Here is a 14,536-nt window from a genome sequence, read left to right as displayed (position 1 = left end):
TCCCCGCCTAACATCTTTTCTTCAGGCTTCTTTTTCTGCGTCCCCCCACCCTTCTATTTCTGCTTCCCCATCACTGCACCTCCAGTTACTCCCATACTTTAATCTCCTTCACATCACTCATTCATTACACCTCCGTCTCTTTGTTGTTCCACCTCACACTGCCCTCTCCCTGTATGTCTCCCATTTCATCCATTAATTTCTGCTTTATATCCTCCCTGATGTAGAGGTTTGGCCCCCAAGCAGCTAAGCTCCACTGACCGGGAGCTGCTTGCACAAAGAGACACTTTGACGATGACTTTGATCCAACAAACAGTAAAACATCTGCGTCAGATAAAACACAAAGGAGTTCAGAAACTTTAAAAGTTCATATTTTCAGAAGCCTAAAAGATTTTAGATTCATTCAGTCTCTATGGTTTTGTGTTTTTTGAAAATAGGAAAATATGATAAATGTCTGAATTCATTAGTTTCACAAATCAGATTTACTTCAGTGTTCTGGGTAAACAAAGACTTTTTATACTATAAAACATGGCCAAAGGAGCAAGTAGTTCAAGGTTCAAAACCTTTTTACCCCAGTTGCAAATAATAATAAAAATTGCAAGGACATTTTATTTGGCCCATTCATGTGATAAGTGTATGAATCTTTAAACACTCACCTGCCTGGAGAAAGTTTATTTTTAAGGTTTCACGTCTAAACTGTCGTGTTTTGTATCTGTTGTATTATTTTTTAAAACAGAACAATCTTTTTAGAAATAACGGACGGTGAAAGGTTCATCGGTCTTCAGACTGGCAGAAGGCTAACATGGCCCTGATGGTGATTCATTCTGCACATTTCAACCTTCCCGTCACTGAATAGAAAACAGTGACGTGTCAGTAGATGAGAATAGATGAACCTTTGATTGATGCATTGATTAGCTTTAATGAACAGGGTTGGAGGCGTTGCTACTTGAGAAGTGAGCAGTCCTACTTCAGTAATGAGGAACTAATTGAGGCTTCCTGTCTTTCTTTTCTGTTTTGACTCACTTATTGATTTACATAATGTGTTTTTAAGCCAAATTCATTCAGGCCTGAGATGGTGGAGAGTCCCTCTGAAAGGCCAAATACCCAGCTGATCAGTGAGTAAGGTTTAACTTAGTATTTTCATTGTGTAGAGAGAATAATGAAACTGATAGGATCCAGCACACAGTTGACCTCCCACATACACACATGCACACACACAGACACACACACTTGTGTAACCCTCCTGCTGTGTGGCTATTATGGCTCTGCAGTGTGTGTTAGCCTCCACCATCTGTGGAGCAACTACAGTGTCCCCCAGAGACGCAGGCCTTTGCTTTGTACATTTCCGGTTCAGTTTCATGTCCCACTGATCTGTTAAACAGAGAGATGCAGAGGTGAGAGGTGTGTCCTTTTGTTTAACTGAGGCATCTGTGAACACCGGACTCCTGAGAACAGCTTGCACCAATAGCTGTTATTGATAACTATCATTCACCCGCTGTCCCGAGGGAAGAGGGAGAGTGTGTCTCCAGATGCCATGTGGACAAACCTGCCGGTGGTCAGCCCGCATGCTGTCGCCTGCTCCATCATCTGTTCTCCTCAGGAGTGCTGCGAGGAATTATGGGCTCTGGGTGCAGGATGTCAGTTTTGGCCAAGCCCTCAGGAACAGCACTGGGCTGTGAGAGGATTTTGGCCCAGTGAGCACAGTGAGTCTTGTGGGATGATGCGATGGAAACGAGCCCGAAAAGACATGAAAATGTGAAACTTGCATTTAGTATTCTTCGTAAAATAAGACTCTTTTAAACTGAGCCACCAGATCAAGGTACAACACACTGATTGCTCCAGTTGAACACAGTAAAATAATAACATTTACAAGGACATTTTTCTTGGAAATTCAGTCAATGGTGTATTAACATTAACAGAGGTTACACTGTTGTATGCTGAGCAGACAACTGTGTAAATTTAATTATGTTTCCCACGTTTTGTCAAATGTCACCAAGTGTCATTGTACATATTTAGTTTTGAATAGAAGAATAATTCAGTCCCTGAGTCACTTTCTGACACTACAGTAAAATTTCTGTAATTATTAAATTCATTATTAACCTTTTATCTCCTGCTTTGTATTGTAGGTGCTATTTTAAAGTGTATTGTATTGTATGTAGATTAATATCATGGCTTTCTGTGTAGGGAGGAGAGCAGATAAAAAAAACCCTGAGACAATGTGTTGCTCGTTTTTATCAGATAAAACAGCAGCTGCTGAATAACTTTTTTTTTTTTTTTTTAATCTACAGTATTTGTTTTCAGTTTTAGAGATTTCAAACAACACCACAGGACCGGGAAATAAATGTATAAAATATTTAGAATTTCACACTTGAGGATCACAAAAATCATTATATTCCAGACACTTCAGGGGCCCTCAAGGGCAGGAGGGGGGTCCTTGTTAGTCAGCGCCTCTGTTCTCCCACTGCAGCATCCCAGATCTCGCTTACTGTGCATAAAGAAACAGAAATACTAGCTTAGCATATTAACAAGGAGCGGTGCTTTTAACCCGTGTTTACTGTTCATGTGTGATCAAACTTCAACTGGAGCCTCGTGGGAGTTTTGGAGACTGTTTCTCTCCATGCTGTACCATCAAATGCGTCTCATGGCACAACAATGCATTGGTGTAAGAATAGTTCGGCTGCTCACGTGTTTGAGAGTGTGATGGACAAGTGGGTTTACAGTGTAATCCAGTGCCCACTTTTCCATATTTAATGACCTCTCTCTCTTCTTTGTTTGTCTCGTGCAGAGGCCTGGAGCAGGACTGATGCTCAGCCACTGTGTAGACCGCTCTGATGCAGCTTCACCCCTGAACTCAGCTTCTCCACATATACTGAAGACTGACCTCTCTCTTCTTCCTTCCTTGCATTATTTCTTTCTTTTCCCCTCCATACACATTTTAATCAATACCAGTTTTGCTGCCAGTGCATTTTTACCCCATTTTTTAAAATGACCTACTTAGTAATCTCTCCCGTTGTGACTACAGCTCTTTTGTCTGTGGCAAGAAGAAAAGATAACAGCTGAGAAAGGGAAAGCGTGATGAGAGGGAGACAAAGAAAAAGATGTGAAACCAGATATCCATATCCGCACTTGCTGCACTTTCTCAGCTTAGAAAATACAGCAAATGGAATCATTTGATGCAATAAACCTGCTGAAATACCCCGAGAGAAGGTTTTCAGTGCTGCATTTGATCTGGTCTTTGGGGTTTTTCCTTGCCTCTAAACATTTTCTTTGCTGTAGTTTGCAGTTGTCTTGTCAAGACAACGAGAAGTGAAATTGGAAAATGAAGACGTCGAATGATTTAGAAGAAAGAAGAGAGTGAAAACTTTGAAAAACAAGAGGACAGCACTGCCTGATGCACACGTTATCTACAGTTCTTACTTCTGACGTTCACCGATACAGTGTCTGCACTCTTGAGATATTAAGCCTTCGTTTAATACTGAGCTAAAGTAGCTGCATCATATCACAACTACAGTGTCTCAGACACCAGCCGTGCTGTCAGAGCTGCCTGCTCTGCCTGTTCACTTCTAAGTCCCTCTGCATTTTCTCTATTATTCATACACCACAGCTGCAGTTGCAGTACTAGCGAAACTGTGCAACATGGGCACAGTGATGCTAATTAAAGAACTGCACTCAGAAAGCCTCTTAGGCACTTTTCACACTTCGAACGAGTCCAAACCCCGGCCGCTTTAAACTGGGGCAGATAAGGCCATTACAGGTCCGTCCATCCACACTGGTGAAGCTGCTTCATATCACATTCTCTGTTTGCGATCGTCTTCCGGGAAAAGAAGTGAATTCCACCTTTCAGGATTATTTTCAGTCTGATGCAGGTTTGCATCTTGCGCTCTTTGTGCATCTTTTCATTTCTTCTCCGGTGTGAATGTAGCACACAGGAGCACGTGAGATGTGCGATGCAGCCATGTGAGACGGAGAAGGAGTGTGACAGTGAGAGGAAGAGATGCTGTGTCAGGTCTGGTGTTAAATGCAAATCCATGTAGTTGAGTGGGTGGGAGATGGAAATACGGAAAAAGAGAGATGGGATACAGAAATGTGAGCTTAAAACAACTGATCTTGTGTGAAGTGTCTGAAAAAGCAAAACCAAACCAACAGCCAAACTCCACTGTATTAGACATGAATTTAATGAGTTCTTTATATATCTGTGCACAGCATTTTTAACCTTCAGCTCTGCAATCAGTGTGAGAATATGAGTGTAAATATAAACTGTACACTGCACTCTAAGCATAAAATAGTCTCATTCTGTATCATCCAACTCAGATTCTTCAAAAACTGAATGAAAACTAAAGGCAAATCAAACATGTACCAAGCTGCGAGGTTTCCTGAAAAGTGTTGATGCTTTATTCATTGATTTGAAGTGAAACTGATCATTTGAATAAATGAACTGAAGAATGTATTGTTTTTAAAAGACTGAGAAAAGTGGCTGAGAAAATGCAATGAGATGTTGCAGGAGAAAAGCCTCGGCTAACCATCAGTCATGAAGGCAGCATGGTTCTGCCCCATGGTGCCTGACCTTCACACACACACACACATACAGACACACACACACACACTCAGGAGCACACTTACAGGACATGCATGTGCTTTCTGCTCTCTCCCTGCATTTTCCCTCTTGATCTCAGTGAGGTATCACAAACTAAAATATTGATGTGAGGAGGCTGTAGTTTTTTTGTATTAAGAAGAAAGTGGCATCAGTTGGTCAGATCTGTGTGTGAGGAGGAGATCAGCTCTGAGACTCTGACAGATCAAACATATGGGTTCATCTCCTGCTTCCATCTGCACAAACCTGCTGGAACAGAGGTGTCTGTGCATGTCAGGCGTATACATGTTTTTTTTGTGTGTGCACATTAGAGTTTTTTTTTTTTGTTTTATCTGTGCCCCTTCCTTCAGACTGGAAGCTATATTTATTTTCCTGCATACTCTTGGCACAGAACCTGAGCTTCACTGGTCTCATATTTTCACAGTCTGGGCCTTAACTATCATTTTCTTGCCCAGTTACTGAGAATCTTCACTTCCCACTGGTGCGAATATTTGCCTCCTTGATAACTGATTGAATGGGATTATGCCAAGAACAGAGATGGCTTTTAAAATTACGAGTCTTGTTTAAAGAGCACAACAGAATAATTTCATGATGGTGTTGGTCTCGCTGTCTTCCTTTCTCTTCAGTAACAACTCAGTAGCTTACTGATATTGTTCAAGCGGGAATGAGTCAGTTTGAAATGCTTCACTTCGGTAGCTGGTGTAACATGCTGTGATTTCATTTTCCGCCATCTTTAGAAGTGAAGAAAGATCCAACTTTGATCACCTCCTCAAAGTCCTGAGTCTTTATAGCAAGTCAGCTTTGCAGAGTGTCCCTCCCCTCCTCCCCACCTGCAGCGCTCATATATTTTTCAGCAGCAGAGAGCTTGGGGGAGAGCCAGGTACACTATTAGAGGGATGACTCAGAAGCGGGACTGGATGGCTTCACAGGCTGGAGGTAATCCTGGCTCCTCGACCCAAAATAGCCTGGATCGTCCTCTCCCACTTCTCTCACTCCGTTCTCATTTCGCCGCACCTTTCAGCACCCTGACTTTTTTACTTTGTACTCTCTGCATATTCTCTGTTTGAATTCCTCTTCTTTTGCTTTTCACCACTCTTCAGCTCTTTCTTCAAGCCTCCAAGAGTTCATCCTCAACTTTTATTTCCACTCATACTTCACTTAAAGCTTTGTGCTTCACCCTTTACCTCCTCTTTCACTTGTCCTCCTGTCCTCCATCCTTCCAAATAAAGAGGAGGTACCTTTGGAAGCAAGTGAGTTTGGACTCACATGGCACGAAGGGCAAAGACACACAAAGGGAACGGGGGGCAGGGGAAAGGAAAGAATTGATTTTCCAGTCAGAGAGGCCATCCAATGAAGGACTAAGTCTGCCCTCAGGGCTCTGACTGGCTCAGGCCAGCTCCTGATGGGAAAGGCCAGCCAGTGACCTTAAGACTCATCTGATCATGGTTTTCTATTCAGAGATAAAGTCTTCGACTGGATTTTATTGGAATGCCAGCGTATTTACTCACAGGCGAGCTTTGGCGCTGATGCACCAGAGAGGTGTCAAAGACCTGTTTGGTGTACCCAGTGGAAGCTTTGGAAGGGTGTGTTATATTTGTGTGTGTGTGTGTGTGTGTGTGTATTTCTGTGTATGTGAGCCTAACCCTGTTTGCCCTTCATGAGGAGCACAGAGGCAGCGTCCCCTCTGGCATTTTCAGTGAGATGGAGAAGTAACGGGATAAGAGACGGACAGAGAAAGAGACATATCACAACACACACAAACGCACATATACACACACACACACACACACAGTACCATTGGCTGGCTGGCAGCCATGACAGATGGGGGAGTTCAGTTCACGGGGGTTGCCATGGAAACCAGCATCAGCGCTACCCCGAGCTTCTCCGCGCTGCACAAGCCGTGATACAGAGCCGCACACACTCTGCAGAGGAGTGCAGCGTGGGCAGCAGCAGCCTCTTGCTTGTTGTTTATGACTTATTGTTGTTGCGCAACAAGTCAGTGTTATCAGGTTCATGACTCGTTCCCCAAGTTTAGATTCGAGGGGCACAGATTGGCGGCTTTGCGTGAATCCAGCAGTAATTGCGGATAATGGATTTGTTTACAAGCGACACAGGCAGCCATGATCTGTAACTGTGCCAGTGAGAAAGTGTGTCACGACGAGCACTTGACTGAACAGAAAGAGATGCATGTGTGTTTATCATGCTTTTAGCTTCCTGTCACCACCCCTCCTCTCTGAGCTCCTTTGCGTTTACATTACATCCTCCCCTCAACGCCACCTCCCCTCCCCTCAGCCAGAGAGCGATTATCACACAATCATCTTCTCATTCCTCCTCCCGTTTAGATTACGTTACTTCTCTCTCTCCCTGAAAAGCAGCCTTGCAGTTTATGCCTTTTTCTTCTCACTCTTTGATTCCCGTCATCGATCCTGTTTAAGAGCAAACGAAGCAAAGCACCCGTTCACCCAGAAAGGGTCTAACTCGATGTGACAGGCGCTAAAAGCCAATCCACTGCTGCGCTCCAGCCCAGCGACGCCATATGGATCATTCCTTCAACAGCGCTGCCGTCTCATTTCTCCCCTTTGTATTCATTTTAATTTTCTTAGTGTGTGTGTGCCTAAACATGTACACACATACACAACCTCTGCAGCACCATAATCCTGCACATACTCTCACTCTGACCTGCACAGTCATGCTCTACTCAGACTCACGCAGCATCACGCTCTTCCACATACATTCTCCCTAAAACTTACACTCTCACATTATAACATGATATGAGACGTGTCCATAAACTCATCATGGTTTTATTTAAATGAAACTACAGCACCTTCCCTGTCAATCAAACTGCTGTCCTTTTAAAGGAATAGTTCCACATTTTAGGTAACGTGTGTACGGTTCTCATGCTCCATAGATTTCACTGTGTGTGTGTGAGTGTGTGATGAAGCAAATATGATTTATGACCCCAAGCAGTAATGTGAGTCTGTGTGTATGACTGTGTGTGTGTCAGAGTGTTTACAGTACAGCATTAGTGTGTGAGAATAGTGGAGATTTTTGTGAGGTTATGATGCTGTGTATGAGAGTAAGTATGATATATGGGCTAAGCAGCCTCTCGCTTTTTTTTTCTCTCTCTCACACACACACACACACACACACACACACACACACAGTCACACACACACAGTCACACATTGGTCACTAATGGATCTGCATGTATCATTCCTCTGAATTAAGCTGTGAGCTGCCAATATGTTATGATTGTACGAGATTAAACGTATGAATAAACCAAAATTATTCCATAAATGTTCATTACGAAAGCCACAGTCTTACACCTGTCAGTGCTCATTAACCAATCTCTCTCTCATGCTCTCTTCTTCTGTCTTTTATATTCTTTGTGCAGTGAGAAGAGGAAGCTGCAGGTGAACATCACGAGTCCCATCCAGTGCAGCATGAACGGGAGGAAGTGCACGGTGATTGTCGAGCCCAAGATCAACCAGTCACAGCCAGACTTCACCAAGAGCCGGTCTGGTTACATCCTGGCTGTTCCTGGCAACTAAAATGGGCCAAACGCAAAAACAGTGACAGCTGATTTCAAACCAGGCCGGGATGATGATGACGAAGATGAGGATGAATCACTTCTGATTCACTTCTCGAGTGTTTTGCAGAACTGCTGATAACGTGACATTGTAGATAGCAGCTCTTTAGGAGGATTGTGAGTCCTCAAATTGCAAATCCAAGCCAAATTTGACCTATTTGTAGATTTGTATGCAAAGTTACAAAGAGAAGAAGTGTACAATACGCCAGCAAGTTTAAAAACATGCACTACAAGATAATTCCTCAAAGTGTTGTTCTTTCTTTTTGAAATCCAAATTTCAAATGATTTGCTTTGTGCAATATTTAGTTTATTGTGGACTGATTATTGTAAGTCAAGGTGAGAGGAGATTATGCAGCAACTGTTGCATAAGAGGGAAAAAAATCCAAAGGCTTTGCAGGAATTTTTAATCCCTGCAGCTCTCTGTGTAGGAGCCAGTTCAAAAGTGAAACCCTACAAAAATGAAGTAAGATGATATTCATGTATGACTCTGATTTTTCAGACACTCGGTCAGCTTTGATGATCTGCTTTAAAATAGAAGAAAACAATAGTTGTGGATATATTCTGAGGAATAATAATGTTAACTGAATACTTGCCTACCTAGGTGGTAAATGAAAGGAACTGCAGCATCTACGTTTGGTTCATTAAATGTTTACAATCACATATGGGAACAGCAAGTGGGCAAATGTGATTCAGTAGTTCAGGCAGTGTCTTATGCACAAATTCATTGTTAGTGTGTTAGTCACAGGATGTTAAGTAGGATGTGTTGAGCATGTCCCGAACATTGCAGCCTGCTACATACAAGGCGCTAAAATCTATTAATTTAAATCCTTCATCTTATACTCTCTATGGCCATGTCTGTACTTTTTAAATTTTCTTATACTGCTTATATATTAAACGTTAGAACATACTCTGTTTGAGCAGCGTAAGATCACAAATATGTATATGCACAGCACCTATACTGCATTTAGTGGACAGAGGATTGTGATAACTAATACTGTAATAATACTGTAGAAGGCAATTATGAAGACGATAACCAAAGCATTACTTTTTTCCAAGCGGTATTTTTACTCCATATTCTCTTAAAATGTAAGACTTAAACCTTCAGCTTAGCAACAGAGTCTCGCAGGTCAGTACTGTATAATCCCATGTGAACTCCAGCCCCTGAACATAGTCTCATTTGCTGTCTTTGAGTTAAGTGAATAGCCTAATGACTTGTAGTGGTCCTAAGTCCTTTAGAATAGTCTTCCACTTGATAAATAGCCCCTTCATCAGAGAGAAAGAGAGTGTGTGAGTGCAACTGTGTGTGTTGATTAGCTCTTTTAGCTCTCCTCTTTTTGGCTCGGAGGCTGAGGGCCTGGCCAGTGGCCACAGTGAAGGAGCGAAGACAGAGGGGTGTGGTCTGTAATCAGACGGCTGTCCTACTTTACCTCCCTCTCTAATGATGGGAAGGACTTTTTGTGTGAATACTACGGCTGTTCGGAGACTTGGTTCTCGTCTAAATTCGTCTTAGCTAAATTCTCTTCACTTTTCTGGAGCCAAATCACACTAATCACATCGTCAGCTCTCGAGCACCCAGAGCTCGGTTTGTACTGTTCTCACAAGCTGCCGGTTGTTTGCACGTTACAATATGTTCACTCTCCAACCACTGCAAAACATTTGTGGCCACACAGAAGCTCACGAGATGATGGTGGCTTTATGCTGTGTGTTTAATATTAATATCCATTCATACATAAGACACAAATACCTGTTCAGCACCAGCAGTAGTTAGTTGCAGTGGTTTTCTGAGGTATGTTGTTTTTTGAATGAAGATTGTGTGATGACAGCAAATGAATTCTTGCCACGTTATAAAACGTCTTCAGTGCCGAACATGGAAGGAGCTCATACGTAGATGGAGGATTTTGTTAGCTTGATGTTTTACGTGACAGTAAACGTCACAAATTCTTCGGATGAGAGAACCAACATTAAATTTACCCACAGAGACTCATCTGCATGGTCTCTGTGTGGAGACTGTGTAAAGAAGCCCGACTGTGGGCTGAGGAGCGACAGCCCAGGGTTATGAATCGGAGCTCCCTCGGTGTCTGGCCTAGTTGAAAAGGCAGGGACACTCTGCACTTCAACAGGAAGCAAAACCTGTTAGCAGTCGTTTTAGCCAAGCAGCACGGCACCTCTAATTGTACTTGAGTGTTGCCTGAACAAGTCGTTTATCTTAATTAGTTTGCAAGCGGCCCTGTCTTTTGAAGAGGCAAATCTCCATTCTACCTCGCAGCTTTGTGGTGGATGACCTTGTCCTGTGGCTTGATAAGGCACTTTGACGCAGAAAAGAGTTGTTTGGGGAAATTGGTGCATTCACAGTGTGGATTAAGGAAGTGACATTGGTAGCTTTAATAGACGGTTTTCAGTGGAGCTTAGGTGCAGTGGCTGCCTGTGATGAGTGTGTGTGTGTGTGTGTGTGTGTGTGTGTGTGTGTGTGTGTGTGTGTGTGTGTGTGTGTGTGTGTGTGTGTGTGTGTGTGTGTGTGTGTGTGTGTGTGTGTATGTGGACTTTAACGCTGCAGCTCTCCATATCCCTCAGCCTGGTAATCTCCCACAGGGCTTCTCCTCTCCTCCTCTCTGCTCGCCTATTCACCGCTTATCATTAGGATGGACTCCGTGTCACTTCTCACTTCAGCGCTTCTCTCTTTGCTTTCTTAAGGCAAAGGGGGTTGGTGAACAAAGCCTCGCTTGGCCTTCTCTCCTCCTCTGCTCCCTCTGCTTTCTTTTTCCTCCCTCCCTCCTTTCCCACTTCCCTTCGCCTGTCAGATCACTTGGCTCCTCGCCCAGCCGGGCTGACTGTACCGTCCTGCAGGGCAGTGAAGGTTTTCATGTTTTTGTTTTTTGTTTTTGTTTTTTTCCTTCAGACCGTCCTGTGCCCAGGAGGTGTGGAAATGGAAAGGGAAAGTACACCAGTAACAAGGCTTGTCAAACAATAGGAATATCATGCAGCAACAAAAACTTGGGAAGTTTTGGGAAAAAATGAGACAAGGCTGAAGTATATTAACCAGAAATGTAAATACTGTGGATCCAAAACCAATTAAGGGATAAGGACGGTGTCATATTTTTGTTATTGTAAACAAAGTCCATGAAAAGACCAAGACAGGAGACACTGAGTATTTACAGCAACAGGACTGTGCATTTGGGATTGAGTTCAAACAAACTACAGTGGCCATGTTCATCATAGTGAAGGAACATGTCACCCGGTGCAACTATGTGACTCAGTGATGTGTTTTCTGTAGTTTCTGGACGATGGAGTGGCACAGAGGCATGAAATATATCAGGCTTTAGATACACAGATGATATCTGACCATAGGATGAATTTATTGTTGGTTTGGTCTTTTCATGAGTTTTTGTTGACACTAAGAAAAATACTGAATGTCACCAAACTTATCCTTCAGTGCGCTCTGATTTGTTTTTGGTGTGCAAACCCAATCAGGAATAATTACTTTTTCATTATATTGATCATCAGCTTTACCGCAGACTTGACCTAATTAGCTCTTTAAAAATGAGCATGAGTGAATTTCAGATATGAATGTTAACACTGTGACTTGTGCCATTGGGTTCTTCTCCTCACTGGTCTCTATGGTGAGAGCTTAACAAGTACATTCCTCCAGTTTTCAGTGTTTTTTTTTCCCCAGAATATTTGACACAAGACTCCATCATCAAGCCCGTCCACGTTAGCCAAAGGGTAACAAATTCCAATTTTCTATTATTTATTCTGTGGCTTTAAGCAAAATCTGTACCATGCACCATTTATTCAGTATGTGCCTAATTTTATATTAAGTTTATATTTTGCATATTTGTGTAATATTTCACTATTACATACCATAGATATACTGTAATATCCAGACCACGTCTAAAGGGATACTATTTTGTGCAAATGTATTCTGTATAAATGCAGATTATGCATTCCAATGATGTTCCATGATGAAAAATATTTCATTAATCACTTTATTAATAAATTTATTTGCTTCAGTATCTGCTCCACATCTTGTAAGCTTGTCTGCTGGTTGTTGTGTGCGTGGCACGGCGTAATCCACATAAATCGGCTGGAAGTCGTTGGTCCAGATATCACGCAAAGACTGATGTTGTGTTGACTCAAATGTTTCCTGAGGCCAGCCGTAGCCTCTAATGGGTGATGTGGTAATAGCTGGGCAGAGCTCAACGTTAATCCACCCACTAACAGCTGTTTCACCGGGTGACGTCGAGACAGCTAAAACCCCTGCAGTCGGCATGACAACGCTGCTTCCCACTGCCACTGTGTCAGCCATCACCAGCTACATCAGCAGGGGTTTATAATCCACTGGCTGATGGATGATTGTCCACTGCAGAGAGTAGGATGACTCCTTTTTTTCCACAAGGGCAGTGACTAAGTAAGACTGGACTGACTGTGACCTGGTGGTTAAATAAATGGGAATTAATGGACAGTAAGTGATAGGCAAGGAGTGAAGTGACCCAAACCAATCCGTGTGTGTAGGGATCTAATAGAAATTAGATCAGATATTAAGTAGGTAATGAATAAAATGTTGATGCCTTCAGTTCCTGTCATCTTAAGTGTGTATTTGATGACGGTACAGCTTGAATTCATGTGCCAGGGCTGTGGGGATTCTTCAGACGCAAGACTGGAACTCACTGAGATATAGTGCATAAAGTTACTGATCAACAACACTTTGAAGATTGAGAATGGTGGTACCACTCTGTCTATAATCTGCATAATACAGTATATCCAATGCTACCTATACATGTCTTCCCCTTAAGTGTTTTTCTTTTAGTTTCTCTAAAAAATTGAGGATCTGTAGATAGAGGATGTTGTATTATGTGCACTGATTTTGTGATTTTAGCTTCTATAAATAAAATCCACTTGCTGATCTATTTATTTTAAAGAGTAGACATGCCAAACGTCTTCTGTTTGCAAAAGACACGAGGCACAAAAGCACAAGTGACGGCCTTGAACGATCAGTGCATTTTATTTTTCCATCACAGTACAAAAATAAATTAAAATGAGCAGAAACTAACTGAAAAAAAGTTTCAATTACAGCAACAGCTTTTTTTGTCTTTTTCAAAAAAGAAGATTTTTATTGAACAGCATCAACACCCCTCCCTCACCCCACCAACGGAAAACCAAGTCCTAGTGCCAGTGTGGTTGGTGTTTGCTCCTTGTCCATAAGAAAACAACAGGTCACACATTCTTCTGTACAAATAAAACGCTGCCTTTCGCACACACGCACACACACATTCACACACACATGCAGCCACTGAATGCCTCTCTTTTTGAAGTTTTTAACCGCTGTTTCATTTTTTTTTTATCTACAAAGTACGCAACAAGATACAGAAAAGAATTTTGACAGAAATCTTTAACTATCACTTGAGTCTTTTTTTCATATTTTATCAGCTTTTGAAAGTATTTTCTTAAACAACTACTCAATGATGCAAAGTGGAAAATAAAAATGGCACATTTCAAATGAGTCGGGGGAAAGTGGACAGAGAGAAATAGACTCAGGGTCTCTGTTTTAGACCCTTTACCCCAATGCCCTGCTTTTTCTGCCAGAGCAGAGACCCATCCAAAGTGTGTCCCTGTAATGTGCCGGTGCAAACACTCTGAATGAAGTGTCTCGCTGATCTAGCTCCATATGGCAGCCACAGTCCCACAGCAGAGGAGGTCACAGGTTGTGACCATCAGAGCTGTTCACTTCTCTGATTCACACAACACAGCAGCAGCAGAGAGACCTTTCATTCTCTGGGAACAACTTTAAAACATGTAGTTGGCACCACTGGTCCCTTATGCTTATGCCAAAACACTGCAAAGGAAAGAAGTGTACAGATTTTCTATGTCAAGGTGACATGTGAAAACCAGTAAATAAAGTTCTCTTATATTTCTGGATGGAAATACTGTAATTTCTCCAGTGATTGCAGTCATTGCAGAGACAGCGAGGAGCTGCAGTGGAGTACCTTCTCTGTATGAAAATAAAAAGCTACATATCTCAGTTGTTCTGCATGTTTTCTGTTTTGGTTGCCATGGTGTTCCCACTGCACACTGCAGCATTTCATTTTTAGTCTTGTGGATTCTGTGATTGAAAATGTGATTATTCCTACGGAGGTCACCTCATCTCCTCCAGGCCCTAGGCGAATGTTCGTGATGTCGCCTCCTGTTTGGTTTACACAGAGGTGATGCTGCTGGATTATCCTCAAGGTAAGCTGTGCTTTTCTGCAGTGGTGATGAACAGGTGTCATTGAAACTATTTGTTCCCTTAGAAAAATGTGTGTGCTTTCTCTTTCTGATATGTGTTGTCTCCTCTGCAGGCCTGTGTCGCAGGGCTAAAAGATGTT

The 14,536-nt window shown here is 42.4% G+C and overlaps 1 protein-coding gene across 1 annotated transcript in view; it reads left to right on the top strand.

Moving 5' to 3' along the window:
- Nucleotides 1-12,196, top strand: part of myo1d (myosin 1D) — a 76,717-nt gene extending 64,521 nt beyond the window's left edge. The window contains exon 22 of the mRNA XM_041066972.1: nt 7,983-12,196. Coding sequence (XP_040922906.1) covers nt 7,983-8,139 — 157 coding nt within the window. The 3' untranslated portion in view covers nt 8,140-12,196. The remainder of the gene's footprint in view (nt 1-7,982) is intronic.
- The last annotated feature ends 2,340 nt before the right edge of the window (nt 12,197-14,536 follow it).

This window comes from Toxotes jaculatrix, chromosome 21 (genome assembly GCF_017976425.1).
Source record: "Toxotes jaculatrix isolate fToxJac2 chromosome 21, fToxJac2.pri, whole genome shotgun sequence".
NCBI lineage: Eukaryota > Metazoa > Chordata > Actinopteri > Toxotidae > Toxotes > Toxotes jaculatrix.
Note: the sequence above shows the minus strand (reverse complement) of the source record. Positions and strands in the feature narration are given on the sequence as shown.